Source organism: Rana temporaria, chromosome 1 (genome assembly GCF_905171775.1).
Source record: "Rana temporaria chromosome 1, aRanTem1.1, whole genome shotgun sequence".
Lineage (NCBI taxonomy): Eukaryota > Metazoa > Chordata > Amphibia > Anura > Ranidae > Rana > Rana temporaria.
Window position 1 is genome coordinate 44,781,177 of NC_053489.1, and position 20,891 is coordinate 44,802,067.

The 20,891-nt window shown below is 46.9% G+C and overlaps 1 protein-coding gene across 1 annotated transcript in view; it reads left to right on the forward strand.

The window, feature by feature from the left end:
• Positions 1 to 299: 299 nt before the first annotated feature.
• LOC120926936 (uncharacterized threonine-rich GPI-anchored glycoprotein PJ4664.02-like) overlaps positions 300 to 20,891 on the forward strand; it is a 73,077-nt gene continuing 52,485 nt past the window's right edge. The window contains exons 1-4 of the mRNA XM_040337262.1: positions 300 to 338; positions 6,595 to 6,825; positions 14,582 to 14,788; positions 15,982 to 16,230. Of these exons, the coding sequence (XP_040193196.1) occupies positions 6,643 to 6,825; positions 14,582 to 14,788; positions 15,982 to 16,230 (639 nt within the window). The 5' untranslated portion in view covers positions 300 to 338; positions 6,595 to 6,642. The remainder of the gene's footprint in view (positions 339 to 6,594; positions 6,826 to 14,581; positions 14,789 to 15,981; positions 16,231 to 20,891) is intronic.

Below are 20,891 nucleotides of genomic sequence, written 5' to 3' on the forward strand. Positions count from 1 at the left end.
CAGCTGACATTTCACTGTTGACATCTGCAGCTCCATAAAGGTGAATGGAGTGTCTGATCAGGTCCGCAAATGATGGGCCAACTAAATATTGAACCATATGGACTAAGACTGGGATGCCATTATTGTTCATGTGCATGTAAAAGACAGGCGTCCCGAGAGCTCTGTTCTTGGATACAGGAACCCCTTAATCAGGAGGTCCATTTTTAGTATAAATTAAAATTGGTGCACTGACCAAAAACATAATAAAACAATTCAAGTTATTTACAAATATTTTTTCTTTTCTTTTCAAGGCTCAGAGATGCCGTGAAGATTGCAATGAAGAAGCTCGCCCACCCACTGTAATGATACTAAGCTTGTTTCAGTAATCTGTTTATTTATTGTTGTGTTAAAGGATGACAGGATCACCAGCTGAAAATAAAGGAAAAAAAGCCTGAAAATAATGAACACTAATGCAGCCATCACATCTAAGGACTGTTAAGTTATATAGCTTGAGAAGTTGATCAGTAGAGTTGGGCCGAACAGCCTCCCCCCTCGGTTCGATTTGTGCCAGAACTCGAAAAACATTGCGAACTCCGAACCCCATTGAAATCTATGGGACCCAAACTTGAAAAATTAAGTTCAATGCTTCCGAATTGATTCTGAGCAGGCGTGTTTTTTTCTCCGTCTGAGTTCCATACAGACGAACGGAATTTCTGATTTTTTATCGGAAAAAAAGAGAACATGTTCTCTTTCTAAGTCCGTCGGAATTTCCAATGGAAAAACTCTCATGGGGCACACACACGGTCAGAATATCCGATGAAAAAATTCCGTCTGACTTTTTCCATCGGAAATTCCGATTGTGTGTACAATGCCTTAGTCTGCCTGTAAAATGCATCTGTACCATATATAGTTGCAGCAAAACTGACATTTATAAAGAAAAACATTGACATTTAAATTGCTGGTAATACAATACAATTGAGTCTGACGAGGATTTTAAGGGTATATCAGAATCTGGAAACACCCTTTGACAAAGGGGGTCCACAGATCCTGCCTCTCTATGTGAATGAGTATGGGGTACATAGTACATAGGGGGCTTCCAGATTCTGATTAGCCCCATGCACGAGGACCCCCACAACCACAGCCCAGGGTTTTTTGGAAGAGGCCCTTGTCACAGTCACCCCCTTGCCCCAGGGGCATGTGGCCTGGTATGGTTCGGGGAGGGGGGCAATCGCTCCCTCCCTTTCCTGGCCTGCCAGGATGCATGCTTAGATAAGGGTCTGGTATGGATTTTGGGGGGATATCACGCCTTTTTTTGGGGTTCCCCTTAAAATCCATACAAGACCTAAAGGGCCCAACTCTTTTAAAAAAAAAAAAACACTTTTCTATTGATGTCAATGCCGTTAACAGCTGAAGACTCATCTGTTGTTAAGGACACTGCGACCGGCTTCCTGGCCTTCTCCTTAACAAACTGCTTAATAACCATTAACCAAAGCTTTGCCCAATCAGGACTTAGAATGCAGCGCGCAGTGTACAGTAGGTGTTTGTGATATTGTGCTTTTAGCACGACAGCGTCGCGCTGATACTCGGCGACGTGGTGCCGAGATCTCGCCGACATCTTGCACTCACTGGAATAGTGACAGCACATCCCAGCAAGCGCGTCATAGAAGCGACGGGAGATCCGACTTGGATTCCCGCCAATTCTACACGTGTGCGGCGTTTGTTATGAATCCTGAGGGGGAAGTCCCCGCCGGATTTTAAATAAAAATCCGGCATGGGTCCCCCCCTCAGGAGCATACCGGGCCCTTAGGTCTGTTATGGGTTGTAAGGAGAGCCCCCCTACGCCGAAAAAAACGGCGTAGGGGGTCCCCCTACGATCCATACCAGACCCGTATCCAAAGCACGCTACCCGGCCAGCCAGGAAGGGAGTGGGGACGAGCGAGCGCCCCCCCCCCCTCCTGAGCCGTACCAGGCTGCATGCCCTCAACATGGGGGGGTTGGGTGCTCTGGGGCAGGGGGGCGCACTGCGGCCCCCCCACCTCAGAGCACCCTGTCCCCATGTTGATGAGGACAGGGCCCCTTCCCGACAACCCTGGCCGTTGGTTGTCGGGGTATGCGGGCGGGAGGCTTATCGGAATCTGGGAGCCCCCTTTAATAAGGGGGCCCCCAGATACCGGCCCCCCACCCTAAGTGAATGAGTATGGGGTACATCGTACCCCTACCCATTCACCTGCAAGAAAAGTGGTAAAAACACAAATAAACCACACAGTGTATTAAAATATTTTATTAGTCTGCTCCGGAGGCCGCCCCCTGTCTTCTTTATTAGCTCTTTTACCAGGGGGGGCTTCTTCTTTGACGTCTTCGGGTGGGTGGGGGCCGCCGTCTGGTTCTCTTCCACCGCCGGGGGGGGTGGCTTTTAAAAAAGCCCCCACCCCCCCGGCGGGTTTCCTCCGGCGTCTTCGGCGGGGCTCTTCTTCTTCCGCTATCCCGACGGGTCTTCTCCGCTATCCGGGGGGTCTCGCCGCTCTCCGCTGTTGACTCGTCGCACCCCGGTTCTTCGTCTCGCAGTCCGGTCCCTTCTTCCGTGCTGTACGTCTTCTTCCGCGCTGTGACGTCATGTTCTTCACTTCTCTTCTTCTCCCGATGTTGACTCGCCGGTCCTCCTCGCTGAAATGACGGATGCGCGCCTTGCATCGGACCTATATAGGCCTCACAGTCCCATCATGCTCTGTACCTACCCATGTGATACCTACCACGTGGTAGGTATCACATGGGTAGGTACAGAGCATGATGGGACTGTGAGGCCTATATAGGTCCGATGCAAGGCGCGCATCCGTAATTTCAGCGAGGAGGACCGGCGAGTCAACATCGGGAGAAGAAGAGAAGTGAAGAACATGACGTCACAGCGCGGAAGAAGACGTACAGCACGGAAGAAGGGACCGGACTGCGAGACGAAGAACCGGGGTGCGACGAGTCAACAGCGGAGAGCGGCGAGACCCCCCGGATAGCGGAGAAGACCCGTCGGGATAGCGGAAGAAGAAGAGCCCCGCCGAAGACGCCGGAGGAAACCCGCCGGGGGGGTGGGGGCTTTTTTAAAAGCCACCCCCCCCCGGCGGTGGAAGAGAACCAGACGGCGGCCCCCACCCACCCGAAGACGTCAAAGAAGAAGCCCCCCCTGGTAAAAGAGCTAATAAAGAAGACAGGGGGCGGCCTCCGGAGCAGACTAATAAAATATTTTAATACACTGTGTGGTTTATTTGTGTTTTTACCACTTTTCTTGCAGGTGAATGGGTAGGGGTACGATGTACCCCATACTCATTCACTTAGGGTGGGGGGCCGGTATCTGGGGGCCCCCTTATTAAAGGGGGCTCCCAGATTCCGATAAGCCTCCCGCCCGCATACCCCGACAACCAACGGCCAGGGTTGTCGGGAAGGGGCCCTGTCCTCATCAACATGGGGACAGGGTGCTCTGAGGTGGGGGGGCCGCAGTGCGCCCCCCTGCCCCAGAGCACCCAACCCCCCCATGTTGAGGGCATGCAGCCTGGTACGGCTCAGGAGGGGGGGGGGGCGCTCGCTCGTCCCCACTCCCTTCCTGGCTGGCCGGGTAGCGTGCTTTGGATACGGGTCTGGTATGGATCGTAGGGGGACCCCCTACGCCGTTTTTTTCGGCGTAGGGGGGCTCTCCTTACAACCCATAACAGACCTAAGGGCCCGGTATGCTCCTGAGGGGGGGACCCATGCCGGATTTTTATTTAAAATCCGGCGGGGACTTCCCCCTCAGGATTCATAACAAACGCCGCACACGTGTAGAATTGGCGGGAATCCAAGTCGGATCTCCCGTCGCTTCTATGACGGCTCTGTCTCCATCGCGGCAAGCCAGCTCGGCGCTGGCTCCCGCGATGGGGCTCGTAGGTGCTCAATCTCGCCGAGAAAGAGAGCGAGATTGACACAAAATCGGGTTCACCTACTGTATTGTTTGGCAGGCGAACATTCCGACGAGCGCCACGCAATTTTCGGATGCTCACCGAAAGTGAGAACAGGCAATGTTCAGGCTGAACTTTTGCTCGGCTCGAACTGTTCACCCAACTCCCTTGAGCAGCCAGGGTGGAAATTTTTTATGGTTTTGCATCAATCAGGCAGCACTGAGATACTTTATTCATGAATATAATCGCATACGATTCCATAAGAAAATGTGCGAATCTTATGGTGAAAACACTGAGGCCTTGTACACACGGCCAGACATGTCCGCGGACCGTTTTCATCGGACATGTCTGCTGGGAGGTTTTGGTCTGATGTGTGTACACACCATCAGACCAAATTCCCCGCGGACAGAGAACGTGGTGATGTATACGACACTGACGTTCTCTGACGCGGAAGTTCAATGCTTCTACGCATGCGTCAAATCAATTCGACGCATGCGTGGGATTTCGGGCCGCTGGTTATACGTCATAACCAGCGGACATGTCCGATGAGTCATACTAACCATCGGACATGTCCGACGGACAGCTTTTCAGCGGACAAGTTTCTTAGCACGCTAAGAAACTTTTGTCCGCTGGAAACCTGTCCGCTCGGCCGGAAAAATTTCCGCTAGGCCCTACACACAGTTGCACATGTCCACAGAAACTGGTCCGCGGACCAGTTTCAGCGGACATGTTCGGTCGTGTGTACGAGGCCTGATAGACAGAATCTAAGAAGGTAATAAAAAGATACAGTAAGGTACTTAATACTAGGTCAGTTCGAAAATGTAATCTATTAACTTTTTATTTACTAATGTATAGATAGATTAAAGGGTGATCTTTAATATATATCTGAAGTTCCAATTTAACTGTGCATAGTTTCAGTGTGCTGAGACAGGAGATATTTGGCACCCTCAATAATCATAATCTAAATTTTCTTACATATTGTACCTTTTACTGTTAGGAGACCATATATGATATCATTCAAGTTGACTTGGGCGTCAACTGTCAGTTTTCAGATGACCTATGGCCTCCTTGAAAAATGTTAGATTTTGGTAAATTAAGCCGAATAAGTAGGAAATTTAATTCTATAAGTAAGCCTGCACAGTTATAATAATTTAATACTGAATATTTCGGAAAAGGGTGTTGGCTCTTTAATATTTATTGTATGCAGTGTGCCAGTAAGGGGGAAAGGGGCCATAATTAAAAAGGAAACTGTGTTATTTAGGTGCAAGGTTCACTTTAGGGGCAAGGATAGAGAATGGGGATTTATTATAATATGCTGATGTAGCAACCTCCTAGTTAGGCCACTAGGATGTTAAGAAAATTTCGTTTTTGTCTCCTCTGTAATCAATCGAGCAGCTGGTAATTGCTTTTGGCTGTTCTGGATCTCACAGGCTGACCTGTTTGATTGCTCTTTCCTGCTTTCTAGATGCTTCTGGAACATAGGAGGTTGGTCAAGGCAAATGGGCAGCCTGAATATTTATTGTGACAATCCTTGGGGAAGCAGATGTAGTAGGTGGCTTGCACATAGTCGGAGACCTGGGACAAGTCCCTGATCTATCCTCAAATATCTGGGGATATGCATAGGCACTTATTTTGACCTGAACCTAACCCCCCCCCCCTGCTGACTTTGTTCTCGCGGTGGTGCGCAGGCTCGAAATCTCTCCTTCTTACTCCGGGTCGCAGGGTGAATTTTCCTCCCTAAGTTTCTTTATTTCTTTAGGAATTGCCCAGTTTTTTTCACAGCGTCGTTCTTCCTTAGGTTGAACTCCACTGTTATTTCCTTTGTATGGCTGGGGAAGGTACTCAGGTTGGTGATACCCACATTACAGCTGCCAGTGAGCCAGGGTGGTTTAGCTCTCCCGAACTTTCAACAGTACTACTGGGCAGCTGTCCTAGTGACCCAAAAGCACCCTCCCCATGTTGAGGGCATGTGGCCTGGTATGGCCTGGTATGGTTCAGGGGGGGGATCGCTCGTCCTCCCTATCCTGACCTCCAGGCTGCATGCTTGGATAATGGTCTGGTATGGATTTTGGGGGGACCCCATTCCAATTTTTTTTTTTACATTTTGGCGTGGAGTTCCCCTTAATATCCATAATAGACCCGAAAGGCTCAACCTCTCCCTCACTGAAGAGTGTCCATTATACTGGAAGGAGGCATCTGGTAATCCTGTGACATTGTGAGTACTGACCTGAGCTCAGGGTCCTAGTGACTGTGCTGTATTTCTTTGGGTGGAAGAACCAATGGTAGTTCTGTCTGGATAGCATCTAAAATGGAACCACCATCTTTGTTTACTCCTGCATAGAGACTGTTCAGGGAGGCTTAGCAAAGTGGAGTGTCCTCCTGAGAATATTCAGTAAATCTGCGGTATCCCATATCACCCTATATCCCATCCAAGTTCTTCGGCAATGAAAATCCTAAAAAGACATCACCTAGACTGATTATTGAGCTAAGAATGATGGAACTATTGCTGTGTGCATGGCTGCCTCTTCACTAACCTTGGGAAAGAACCAGGCAAATTACAGGCTCCTTTACGCTGCCACATTTCGAGCAGGCATTATTTCTACGTACTGTATATGATTCTTAAAATGAGAAAGATAACATTTAGTTATTTAATTTATAGGCTAGCCTTTATGAATTCTGTTTATTACTCTTCTAGTGTCGTCAATGCCTGGAACCATGGAAAATCTTTCTCATTTGTGGCTTGATGTGCGCCATCGCCACTGCCGTTGGAGTCCTGACCACCGTGTTTGTTTTAAAGGACCGATTTCCAACAAACAACAATGGAAATACAGAAGATCCCAGCGTGCAGACTACAGCCCCCTCCACAACACAGTCCAGTGATCTGAGAACGTGCTTGGAATATGTTTTTTCTCTCTCGAAAATAAAGGTAGGGCAAATTCACTTTATTCCTGGGGTTGGACTGCCTCATTACACTGTTTTTTTGTTTTGAGATTTGTATCTGATAATTACTACATGTATGCTAAGAGTAAATTGGTTATAGGAACCCAAATGTAAACTGAACATGTATTTTATTGACTTTTCTAGACAGCGTATGAGAAATACACTCAACATAACCATGCTGTGTTACCTATGGTTTGTTTGGTGACTGTGGTGCCAACTGCCTTGAGATCATTCACAAGCTCCTCCCTTTTAATTCTAGGCTGATTCCTTACTTTTCTCATGATCATCCTTACCCCAGGAGACAAAATCTTGCATGAAGCTCCAGACCCAGGGCGATTGATGGTTACTTTGTATTTCTTCCATTTGTGAATAATCGCTCCAACAATTGTCTCCTTCTCACCAATCTTCTTGTTGATGGTCTTGTAGCCCATTCCAGCCTTGTGCAGGTCTACAATCTTGTCCCTGATGTCTTTTGGCAGCTTTGTGGCCTTACCCATGATGGTGGGTTTGAATGTAAGAAAGAGATTATGTGGATATATGTCTTTTGTACAAATAATGAGCTGTTGGTGGGAGCACCACCTTAAATTCACAGGACTAATCTGTATTACATGAGCACATACTGTAGTCAGTCTGTGGGAGCCAGAATTATTGTTGGTTGGTAGACCATACGTACATCTAGACCCAAAAGACTTGGTAATGGACTGGGGGGGGGGGGGGAGCCCATGCCGTTTTTTTTCAATGAGTTTTATCTGTATTGCCGAGACCCAACAATTCATTACAGCTTTTAAATGACTTTTTTTCCGATAGAATTTTAATTTTGTTGTGGTATTGTTCTAAACACATGAAAACTGGACCACTTTACAGGCATACTAAGGACACCCCCAGGCACGACATTTAACCACTTAAGACCCGGACCAAAATGCAGCTAAAGGACCAGGCCCATTTTTGCAAATCGGGACTGTGTCGCTTTAACTGACAATTGCGCGGTCGTGCGACGTGGCTCCCAAACAAAATTGGCGCCCTTTTTTTACCACAAATAGAGCTTTCTTTTGGTGGTATTTTATCACCTCTGCGGTTTTTATTTTTTGCGCTATAAACAAAAATAGAGCGACAGTTTTGAAAAAAATTCAATATTTTTTACTTTTTGCTATAATAAATATCCTCCAAAAATATATAAAAACATTTTTTTTCCTCAGTTTATGCCGATACGTATTCTTCTACATATTTTTGGTAAAAAAAAACGCAATACGCGTTTATCGATTGGTTTGCGCAAAATTTATAGCGTTTACAAAATAGGGGATAGTTTTATTGCATTTTTATCAATTTTTTTTTTTACTACTAATAGCGGCGATCAGCGTTTTTTTTCGTGACCGCAACATTATGGCGGACACTTCAGACAATTTTGACACATTTTTGGGACCATTGTCATTTTCACAGCAAAAAATGCATTTAAAATGCATTGTTTACTGTGGAAATGACAATTGCAGTTTGGGAGTTAACCACAGGGTGCGCTGAAGGGGTTATGTGTCACCTAATGTGTGTTTACAACTGTAGGGGGGTGTGGCTGTAGGTGTGACGTCATCGATTGTAGATCCCTTTAAAAGAGATCACACGATCGATGACACCGCCACAGTGAAGAGCGGGGAAGCCGTTCTTCAGCTCCGGGGACCGATCGCGGGACTCCAGCGGCGATCGGGTCCGCGGGTCCCGCAGCTTCGGACCGGGTCGCGCACCTGCGACCCACGGCTGGGCTTAAAGATCAACGTACATATACGTTGATGTGCCCAGCCGTGCCATTCTGCCGACGTATATGTGCAGGAGGCGCTCCTTAAGTGGTTAAAGGAATATTTCATTTTTATTGTTTCACTTTAAGCATTATTAAAATCACTGCTCCCAAGAAAACTGCCATTTTTAAAACTCTTTTTGCATTGATACATGTCCCCTGAGGCAGGACTCGGGTCTCCAAACACTTTTTATGACAATACCATGCATATAAGCCTTTAGAGCACTTTCATACCGGAAACGCCTATAACGGAGCGTTAAAATAGCGGTAAAACACTGCTATTTTACCGTGATTTTACCACGTTTTACCGCGATTTTACAGCGTTTTCAATTCATTTCAATGGAGGGGGCGTTTTTGGAGCGTGTGTTTTAAAATGTATGGTTTTTCCTTTCATGAACAAGAAAATAATGACGCTATGCTGTTAAGCTGGTATAATAATATTATGGGGCTGGTATGAAATTTTTTCCAGGGCTGGTTTTTATTCCCAGTCCGGCCCTGGTTCCAGCAAACTGCCCAATATCTGCTATACATCTCTGTTCAACAGTGTGTTCTGCCCCACTTCTATGTAATGTTTCTGTGTTGTAGTGAACTGCATGGGCTATTATTGTTTTGTAGTATGCTGACATCTAGTGGAGATCAGTGTTACCAACCCCCTGAAGGGAAATTTACTGGCAAGGATGCCAAAATTTATGAACGGCACCAATTTTTTACTGGCAAAAAATCATGAAAATTACTGTCAGAGCCGCATTTTTTACTGACGCTGCACAAAAGTACCTAAAATGACTTTGTTTTTGAACTATAAACACATAGCTAATGCTATTTCAATGTGTAAGTTAAACAAAAGTAAAACAAAAAAAACATCTTTTTCAATTTACATGAAGGTTGGGTTACTATAACCCAGCCAGCACAGAGTTCCCCCTTACATCAGAACATCAGAGTCTGCAGGATGCCCCCTTACAGTTCAAGGGAACTCTTAGGTAAAGGGGAACGCTGCAGATCATGATGTAAGGGAAAACTCTGATGTGTGGGGAGGGGCTCTGGTGAATAGAGACCACCTTCCGCAGAGTGAATACACTATGGTAAGGGGGAGTTACCAATATAGGGGGTAACCTTTATATCGGTGCCCCCTTACATTATTGTATTCACTCACCTCCTTAGATCAGTGACCCCCCCCCCCTCAGAATGGCCTGCCGGCGCTGTCACTGACCTCCTCTCAGGTGCACAGTGCGGGGCTCAGTCAGACGGCTCCAGCTTGGTGGCTCTGATCCCCTCTCCACAGTTCACACGTCTGTTTCTACCCATAACTCCCATCCCAGCGGCACTCCCACTCATGACTCCTTTCTAAAATACCCTCAGACTGCAGACATGATAAAAGACAAGAGATGGTCAGAGGCTGTGGACACGATACAGGAGGTGGACAGAGGCTGCGGACATACTACAGGAGGTGGACAGAGACTTCGGACATACTACAAGGAGGTGGACAGAGACTGCGGACATACTACAGCAGGTGGACAGAGACTGCGGACATACTACAGCAGGTGGACAGAGGCTGCGGACATACTACAGGAGGTGGACAGAGACTTCGGACATACTACAAGGAGGTGTTCAGAGACTGCGGACATACTGCAGGAGGTGGACAGAGACTGCGGACATACTGCAGGAGGTGGACAGAGACTGCGGACATACTACAGCAGGTGGACGGAGACTGCAGACATACTACAGCAGGTGGACGGAGGCTGCGGACATACTACAGGAGGTGGACGGAGGCTGCGGACATACTGCAGGAGGACAGAGGCTGCGGACATACTACAGCAGGTGGACGGAGGCTGCGGACATACTACAGGAGGTAGACGGAGGCTGCGGACATACTACAGGAGGTGGACGGAGGCTGCGGACATACTACTGGTGGTGCCGGTGGAGACTGCGGACATGATGGTGCCCTCCTCACATTAGCCTCCTCCTCTGTCCACCACCATCATATTACTTCTTCACATCATCAGTGTGCTGTGTCATCCTCCTGTGCCCCTTTCACCTCTCCACTGACCTGTGGAGAGGGGAAAGGGGCACAGGAGGAGGACACAGCACACTGATGATTTCGAGAAGTAATGTGGTGGACAGAGCACATCAGTCTGTGTCCCCTGCATGGCACGGCTTCAGGCTCCCACTGGATCCCAGTAATGTCCAGGCTCTCCTCTCACTCACTGTCACGCTTGTATCTCCCCAGTTTCACTCACCTCGAGAACGTCAGCATCCTGTCAGTGCTATGATTGCGTGCCATGCACTGAGTGCAGGAGACTCGCGCGGCTTACGCCAGCCGCTGAGGTCTCTTCAAAAATGGCATCATCGCATTACTGCGCGTGTGCCGCCCGGCCTAGCGTGAACATGTTTCCCTGAGCTCGGCCGGCTTCGGAACGGCGCATGCGCAGTTGTATATGGCCGGCTCGCGGCCATGTTTTTTATGGGCGCCGGTGTACAATCACTGACTTTACGTACACCCCGAAAAAGGGGTTACATTTACGTACTGTGCGTAAATTTACGTGTAGCGGGGTCATCCTGTCAGAACCTTACGACAGGCTATCCCCGCTGGAACTTTATCCACACCATTGTAAATATGCAAGTTACCTTTAAGGAGTTATGCATTGTGGAATTGAGAGTAGCAGTAGATATGGACTCCATTGACTCTTAGGAGAAACAGACTACACTTCCCACAATGCCCTGCGTTTTTAAACACGTGACACCTCCGCACAGACTTATGGGGGAGGTTACTTAAAGAAAGGGCGCTGCTGATTTCGCTCTCAGGACCTGCACTTCTCTCCTCTGCGGAGCTGCTGACAGAGCACAGCCGTATGGTTAGGCCAGAAGCCTAGGCCTAAATCTACTGAGAGACCAGCTGTCTGGAAAGAAGCAAGACTCCAGCATCCAGCCTGTGTACCCGGAGATCGTAGAGGAAATCCAGCTGTCAGTCGAACCAGTGGAGCACCCTCGTCCGGGATTCTTGAACTGTGAAGCGGTGATTCACCAGCGCGCCTTCTGAGGAGAATTCAGGCGGATCGGCCTGTCGAGTGGGAGAGCACTTGCTCAACTTCTGACTCTCTGTTTACACAGACACCTAGGGCCACCTCACAGGCCGGAGACCCATTCTCGGCCTCAACCCGAAACTTAGAGGCCTAGTTAACTGTTTGGGTGTTTGTGGAAGTGACTGACACTGACGAGTGTCGGCTCACCAACGTTCGTTGTTCCAGACATCTGGTTGTTTAAGTTCCCTCATTAACTGCCGCCTTGGATTACAATGTCTTATGTGCACCAACCGGCCGCATCGTGATCATTTACTGTTCTGTAGGACTGCCCGCTAGAGTGCGCTCGTGAGCATAGACTGTTTACCCTAGTTTAAATGAGTGATACCATCCCTAGTTAAGTTTCCTTACTGTCATAAATTACTGATACTGTTTTAAATTACTGATTCCTGCAAGGGCCCTTGCGAATCATAGTGAGTCATTGCTTACCATTTGTGTTCATAATTCAAACCTATGCTTGTTCCCTTAAGTTTCCATGAAGTAAACTTACCCTTTTCATTTAAACTTACATTCACTGTGTAGAGTGTATTTTCTTGCCTGGAGGAGCCGTCCCTAACAACAGGTAATTCTATTGTTATACTGTTACTGCTATTGTGACCCTAGCTCAACAGAGGTCACAGTAACTCCACCACCAGGCTTCTGATGTGTCAAGGGAGGGTTCGAGCTAGTTAAACAGGGGTGAGCTGAGCCAAAAGAGAGTAGATCCCAAATTAACCAGCGGCTCCTTCGGGGGTAGCGCTACATGCGTACGGTTGGCAACACTGGTGGAGGTGTTGGGCCCTACAACTTGTTTATTATTTGATTCTGGTTTCTACCTCTGCTTTTCCCTTTGTGTAGTTAGTTCAGGCCCCATTCACACCTGAGCATAGGCGTTTTCAGGCAGAAAGTCGCGATTTTTGGGCTGCGTTTTAACCGCGTTTTGTCGCGATTTGTACAGGTCAAAAGGTCACCAATGTAAAAAGTAGAAAAAACACCCAAATCTGCCTAAAAAAAATGTCCCAGAACTTGTTTGAGCTGCAGGCATTTTAGAGCATCTGGCTTCAGGCGTTTTGGAGTGGAGATGTGAACCATCTCCATAGAGAATAATTGATTTTTTCCCCTCCAGCATTTTGTAGCTTCAGGCTTCAAGCTACAAAATGCTCAGGTGTGAATGGGGTCTCATTCCTAGATAGATCCTCCCCAGTTATTTCATGTTCCTTCAATCAGTGTTAATACAGTTAATACAGTGTTAATACTTTGCAAAAATACGAAGGAAACTTGGACAGCCGCCGGCTGTCCAAGTTTCCTTCATATTTTTGCATCACTATTGCATTGCCGGCACCCATGGTTTGGTTCCAGTGAGGAGGTTCTTTGAAGACTACTGAGCGTTTTTTTTCTCTCTCTACTTAGTGTTAATACTTTGTAGAGACAGGGCTTTGGAAATAAATGTCTTCTTATGCCGCATACACACCATCACTTTATGTGATGAAAAAAAAACGTAATTTTCTGTGAAGTAAAAAACGCGTTTTTGCAACTTCAATTTTCAAAGACGAAGTTGCCTACACACCATCGTTTTTTCACAATGCTCTAGCAAAGCGAGGTTACGTTCACCACTTTTTTCCATTGAAGCTCACTTCATAACTAGCTTCTGGGCATGCGCGGGTGTAAAAACGTTGTTTTAAACGTCGTTTTTTGCTACACACGGTCAATTTCTGTGAAGTAAAAAACGAAGTTTTGAAAAGCGACACATAAAATTGAAATTCAATTTTTTTTGTCGTTTTTCACAAGACATAAAACGACGTTTTCCCCCACACATGGTCAATTAAAGTGACGTTTTTAAAAACTTCGTTTTTTTTCATCACATAAAGTGATGGTGTGTACGCGGCATTACACTTCAAAAGACTGGAAAAACATCCTGGGGCAGATTCACATAGAATCCGCAGCGGCGTAGTGTAAGCCATTTATACTACGCCGCCACAACTTACTGGAGCAAGTGCCGTATTCTCCAAGCACTTGCTCTGTAATTTGCGGCGGCGTAGTGTAAATGGCCCGGCGTATGGCCGCGTAATTCAAAGGGGGCGGCTTGTATTTAAATTAAGCGCGCCCCCGCGCCGATCGAACTGCGCATGCGCCGGCCGTAAAAATAGCCCAGAGTGCATGCTCCAGTCAATGAAGCCGACGTGAGCGTCATTGACGTAAAGTCCTATTTGCGAACGACTTAGTAAAACGACGTAAGCGACGGAAAAAGATGACGCTGACCCAACGCCATACTTAACATGGCATACGGCGGACTGACGTAAGGTTACCCCTCATATAGCAGGGGTAACCTTACGCTTACGGAAACGACGTCGAGGCGGCGCAAAATCGTTCGGGAATCGGCGTATCAGACTCATTTGCATAGTCAAATGAGAAAACAATGTAAACGCCACCTAGCGGCCAGCGTAGAATTACATCTAAGATCCGACGGTGTAAGTCACTTACACCTGTCGGATCTACGCCGTATCTATGCGTAAATGATTCTAGGAATCAGACGCATAGATACCTGGGGCCAAAAACAGAGATACGACGGTGTATCTTGAGATACACCGCCGTATCTCTTCTGAGAATCTGGCCCCCTCTGTACTGCAATTAGCTGAAGTAAAATTGCAATTGGATTCAACTTCTGTGCCTTATAGACGTGTTAAGGTGCCTGTAGATGGTACCAAGTCAGCGGATGATCATACTGTCTGAACAGACTGGTCTAAGGAGGTAAGTCAATGCTTAAAGAGGCATTTCAAAACAATGTGCAACCTAATATTACAGAGGTTGCAGGAGATTTTTTACCCCAAATTTACTTTTTAACAGTGCACTAAAAATGTTTAATTATATTATTTGGTATATTTATATTGTTTTTCTACTTTCTGTAGAATGAGACGTTTGAAGGAGGTGGGATCCAATGTGCGAAATACAGAGAGAACCAGTTGAATTATACAAGTTTAGAAGCGCTTATTTTTGGAACATCCATCCATAACCATCAAGCTGGAATATCCTTATGTATTTTATATCTAAAACCCGGAGGGCTACGTGTCCCCCACTGGAATCTGCAGGCCAATGTTCATGGGTTTGTCATCCAGGTAACTACAGGAATATATGGCTGAACAACTGCGAATAGATGATATTTTAATGAAAATTTAAAAAAATATGCATGGCTTAAATGTAGATTTGCTATATGCAATGCAAAATCCACTGCTTGTCTTTGTTAAAGCGGGAGTTCACCCATAACAATTTTTTTACCCTTAGATTGAGGCTCATTTTGTCTAGGGGAATCGGCTGGTTGTTTTAAAATCGAAGCTGTACTTACCGTTGTAGAGAGCGATCTTCTCCGCCGCTTCCGGGTATGGTCTTCGGGAGTGGGCGTTCCTATTTTGATTGACAGTCTTCCGACAGGCTTCTGACGGTCGCATCCATCGCGTCACGAGTAGCCGAAAGAAGCCGAACGTCGGTGCGGCTCTATACTGCGCCTGCGCACCGACGTTCGGCTACTTTCGGAAAATCGTGACGCGATGGATGCGACCGTCGGAAGACTGTCAATCAAAATAGGAACGCCCAGTGCCGCAGCCCATACCCGGAAGCGGCAGAGAAGATCGCTCTCTACAACGGTAAGTACAGCTTCGATTTTAAAACAACTAGCCGATTCCCCTAGACAAAATGAGCAGGAATCTAAGGTTAAAAAATGTTAGTTCCGGGTGAACCTCCACTTTAATAGAATCTGTATCTACTGTTATATCTGTATCACGTATATCTGTCATAACATACAGGAGACTCAATTCAATAAACTAGTGATCACCAAACTGCAGCCCTTTGCTTGCCTTTATCTGGCCTTCGGGACACTATTCCTCCAACTGACACCAATGATGAGGCACTATTCCTCCCTCTGATTACCAATGGTGGGGAATCCAAGTCTGTATGGACCTTGCTTTGTGCCCTGGTCCAAATCATTTGGTGGAGGGGGATTATGGTGTGGGGTTGTTTTTCAGAGATTGGGCTTGGCCCACTAGTTCCAGTGAAGAGAACTCTTAAGGCATCAGCATACCAAGACATTTTGGACAATTTCATGCTCCCAAATATGTGGTAACAGTTTGGGGGTGGCCCCTTCCAGTTCCAATATGACTGCACACCAGTGCACAAAGCAAAGTTCATAAAGACAAGGATGAGGGAGTTTGGGGTGGAGGAACTTGACTGGCCTGCACAGAGTCCTGATCTCATCCAATTTTAGAGACTGTATTGTATGTAAACATTTTACAATATTTGTTCTTTTGTTTTCAAGGGAACAGTGTGGGTCGGAATAATAGAAGGAGGAAAGGAATCAAATATAAGTGCCAATGTTGTGACATTCACCGTTACATGTGGCCAGGTGTTCTTTGTGCCCAGGCTCAGCATACAATGGATAAAGAATATTGGGAACACAGAGGCCACTGTGGCTCTTTATTTTTCAACTTCTGAGGAATTTTTCACCACCGAGCTGGACGTGTCTTTTTCTGAAACCGATAAGGATATACTGACGAGGACACTCAGGGTAAGTCATTCTTTCTCACTGGGTATCCTGCTCTAGATTTGTTAACTGTTAAACCTCACACACTCTGAGACATAAAGCAGTCAGTGAACTTTGTTTTGTTTTGTTTTATTGAGGGGTATAACTTGGATGGGGATGGGAGATATGGGATGCCCAGCGTGTATGATAGAAACAGCAATTGGTTTTGGGACAAATTATGTACACTCCCCTGTACATACTCCTTCAGCTTCCTCCATCACAAACTTGCTTGAAACTCATTACTGTCATGGACATGCAATGATGTCTGGCAGCTTACCTTCTCCTCATGTGTCCATTAGAGGCCTGACCCTCTTCTGGATGCCTTTTTATCATCTCTCCTTCCTGTATGGCCCCATCCCAGGCCATCCCAGGAAGTCTATATTAACTGTTGCACGGCAGGTCTGCTTTGCTGTTCAACCTTGTTGTTAGCTTTAGTTCCTGTCTGCAGTGTGCTACGTTTACCTTCCTGTGTACCGTTTTTGTCCCTGACTTCTCCTGTTTGCCTGTGACCCTGACCTTTTGCCTGTCCTTCGGTTACCCTAGTCTGACTGTTGCCCTGACCTCGGCTTACCCATCACTATCGCTTGTCCTGGTTGCTGCTTCCCCTCTCTCCCTGCGGAGCGTGACCTAGGGGATCCCAGGGGACGCGGCCTGGATCCAGCTGCAGCGAAGGCCATCCTCACCACTAGAGGCTCTGGTGAACACAAAGCTGGGTCTTAGACTCCGTGCCCTGGGGAATCTTGGGCTCACGCTTCCTCTCTGATTGCAGCAGTCGGCTATAGGGTTCACTACCCTGTGGTGCATCCCTGACCCCTATGGGGTGCACTTGTCACCTGGCCACAGGTGACCTGACAATTATTCCTCACTCCACCAGCACATCACTTGCTGCAGACTGTTACTCCTAGTCTCCTCCAGCACATCACTTGGTTTCCCAGGAACAGCTAGCGCCATTTGTTGGTTAGGCCTGACACTGACTCTGCAAGGCTGCAGCAAATGCCCTTTGCAGGCTGGGACCGTGGGCTTGAATACTGCAGCAGAAAAATCCTTGTGCTAGCTGTCCTAACTGTGACTACTGATACCAGTAAGCCCTCTTCAGGCCCTGCCAGCCCTCCTGGCTGCAGCTGCCTACTTCCACTGTCCCTTCTACCACAGTCCACTCTTCTGGTTCTGCACCCATGGGGAGCTCCCTCAAAGGCCCAGGCAGCCTCCGCACTCTCTCTCTCCAGCTCTTCCACAGTACAACTCGACAACTCCTCCCTTCCTGGGCTGTCCCTGGGTATTTAAGGAGGCCCGACCTTGCCAATCCAAACTGGGGATTTGTCAGGGCTCCCCCAGACACCCCACGTGGCCCCCACCTCCCCACCTCCTTTTCTAGAAAGCACCAGAAGATTCTGGAAAGAAGTGGGAGGTCTTGATGATACTATCTGTAAGTCACCCAGTACTACCCTGAGACACTCCTAGCCCAGAATGAAAACAAACAGGTCTAGCAACCAGCCAGGTCTGCTTAAAGTTACCTATCCTCTCTAGCGCACTACTAGAGGGTGCTACTCTAATATTCCAATGTTTCTCTTACCCCTCAGTTTCTCTCAATCAGCTATTGTGACCCTGGTGCTGATGGAGAGGGGCAAATAAGGATGCTGTGCAGGTGCCTGACGTCCTCCTTTTCAACCAATGACAACATTGGTTGTTAGAATGCTGGCAGCTGAAGGTTGTAATGGTGCACACTGAATTCCTTTTTAACTAAAATTCAGGCTTTATCCATCTGCTGGTTTGTATACACTTTTTGGGCAATTTTTAGGCATATTGCCAAAGCACCCCTGAAGAAACCTGAAAAAACCTGACATAGTATACAAAGAAAGAAACACAGGGCCTGATCCACAAAAACCAGCCGTAACTTAACTTTTGCCATTTAAGTTACACCGCCGCAAAATCTCTACCTAAGTGCCTGATCCACAAAGCACTTACCTAGAAATTTTCAGCGGTGTAACTTAAATCCGTCCGTCGCAAGGCGTGCCTAATCTGATGGGGCGAGTCCCATTTAAATTAGGCGCGCTCCCGCGCCGGACGTACTACGCATGCTCCCGACGTTATTTTCCCGACGTGCTTTGCGCGGATTTACGTTGCGCCGGGTTTTGAGAATCACGACGGGCGTAAAAAAAAAAAAAAAAAAGAGTTGCGGCGGAAAAAAAAAAAAAAAAAAATTGACAGCGACGCGGGATAGAAGGGTATACTTTTACAAGGTGTAAACAGTTTACACTTTGAAAAAGCAGCCCTAATTTTGCGACGGCAAACTAATACTTACGGAGAAAAAACGAAGCGAAAAAGCTTCGTGGATCTCCGTAAGTGCTAATTTGCATACCCGACGCTGGATTACGACGATAAATGCCCCCAGCGGCGGCCGCGGTACTGCTTCCTAAGATCCGACAGTGTAAGTCCCTTACACATGTCGGATCTTCTGCCTATCTATGAGAAACTGATTCTGTGGATCAGTTCCATAGATAGAAACAGGGATACGACGGCGTATCAGTAGATACGCCGGCGTATCCCTTTTGTGGATCAGGCCCACAGTGTAAATGTGGTAAGTGACCCTAGGAAAGTCAGTTTTGGTAGAGAAAAAGCACCTGATAGCTTAAAGCAGTTAACCCTATAGAGGAGTCCCATTGACGACAGGTAGGTTTTGCCCACAAACAGAAGAGGGCTCCTTTGTGGAAGATAAGGTGTGTGGTAATGGTCACCAGGACAAATAGAGAGGGTGTGCAACCCATCAACAATTTTACAACTATAATACCTTGCTTTCCCAATATACATATATTTATTTTTACTCTTTACACAGAAATTAGGTTTCTAAAAAATAACATGCATTATTCAGAATCTTTACTGTCTTCTTTCTGTCTAGACCCTTTGACGTCATTGCATAAAACCAGTAGGTTAGCTATGAAGAAGCACTAAGGCATAGTGCGAAACGTCAGCTTTTCTTTTGTTGTGCTGTTTTTTGCTGTGGCATGTATTTTGTGATTTTTAATTAAAGGAGGAGTTTTTTTGGAGTGCGGCTGTCCCAGCTTTTTTCCTTCATCCTAACCTGCATTTTGATTGCACTGCCTGCACCCTTGGCTCGGACCACAGGAATTAGATTACCTGGTTCTCTTTGAGCGGTTACCCACTCTCTCATTGCATAAAACCAGTAAACCACATGGGGGAAAACATACCAGCTGTGCATCCAATGCAGCAGCAGCACATGGGTTCTTTGGGACTCTGAGTTCCATTTTTATTATATATGGATCAGATGGGTATTGTAGCAGCTAGATATGGCTAACGTCTATCTAGCTGTCAATCAACACAGAGTGAATAGGTATTATTAGGTATTTTTACTTGGCCAGAAGTTGTAAAAAGTGGACTTGCGCACAGGAGCCCTTAAGTGAATTTGTCCACCAGTAAAGTAACACGCAGTATAAAGAAAACACAAAGCAGCAAGCAGTATCACAAAATCAAGATGCAAAAATCAGTATAACAAAACCTGCAAATGATATTTGCAGTATAAAACGGGCATACATCAACCAGCAAGCAACTAGTATTGAAACTTCGCATTGGGGACTGCCTTAAAGGAGGCTCCCATCAAACCCAGCACCCTCATACAGAAACAAATGGAAGGGTGTTCAGGAAACTCATCTCCTGCAATGTGGACTACAGTTGTTCCTGGGGAAGGAAAACATGTGCCAAGATCATGTCCAGGACATGGTCTAGATGCTCCAGTTGGTATGATGGCTTCAGGGTCCGTCTCTTGAGATTGAGGGCCCAGCCAAACTTCTGCAGGACTTGCACTGCCTGTTGCACATTTGCCCTGATGCCTTCTTTTGACTGGGGTACCCCTGGCTCACAGAAGAGCTAAGACTGGGGCCAGCACCTTCATGAACACTTGCGGTCCCATGGCTAGGCCAAAAGGCAGAACCACAAACTGAAAATGTTCTTCCCCCCAATGCAGAGTGATGGTTGTGCCGATGAAGCAAAAATATAGGAATGCGGTGGTAGACATCCTTGACATCCACCAAGGCAACAACTGACCTTACAGATTCCATACAGAACTTTTAAACATGTAAATGTGTTGCACATCACCGTTTGGCCTGGGCATCATTGAAATAGTAACTCTCAAACCCTCTTGGTTCCAAAACCGGGGCAATGACCCCTTGGAGTGCAACTGCTCCAAACCAGCAAACACAGCTGTTTTTTGATTGTGTGCAGTAGGCACGTTTGACAGCATTAAGTATGAAGAAGGCATGACATGAAAATCCAGCTTATAACCTCTGGACACAACATCTTCAACCCATACATCGGAGATATATTGGATCCATACAGCCACAAAGGCTGCCAAGCCTCTCCCACTTGCAAAAATGGTGGTGCTCCTTCATAGCGAGGAAGGTTTGTTGCCCATCTAGGCAGAATTTTTCCGAAAGGAAGATTTTTGTTTCACCCGAGTTCTTCTTGGTTACAGACAAATATAGCTTTTGCTCCATAGGCTTCTGCTACTTCTGCTTCATCCTCGATTGGTATGCATTCCAACTGCTTATTGCAGGGGAGTTCAGCTAACCAGCATTCTAGCTACAGTAACAGTACTTGCCTCATGTTCGATGGCATTATTCACCTCATCCAGA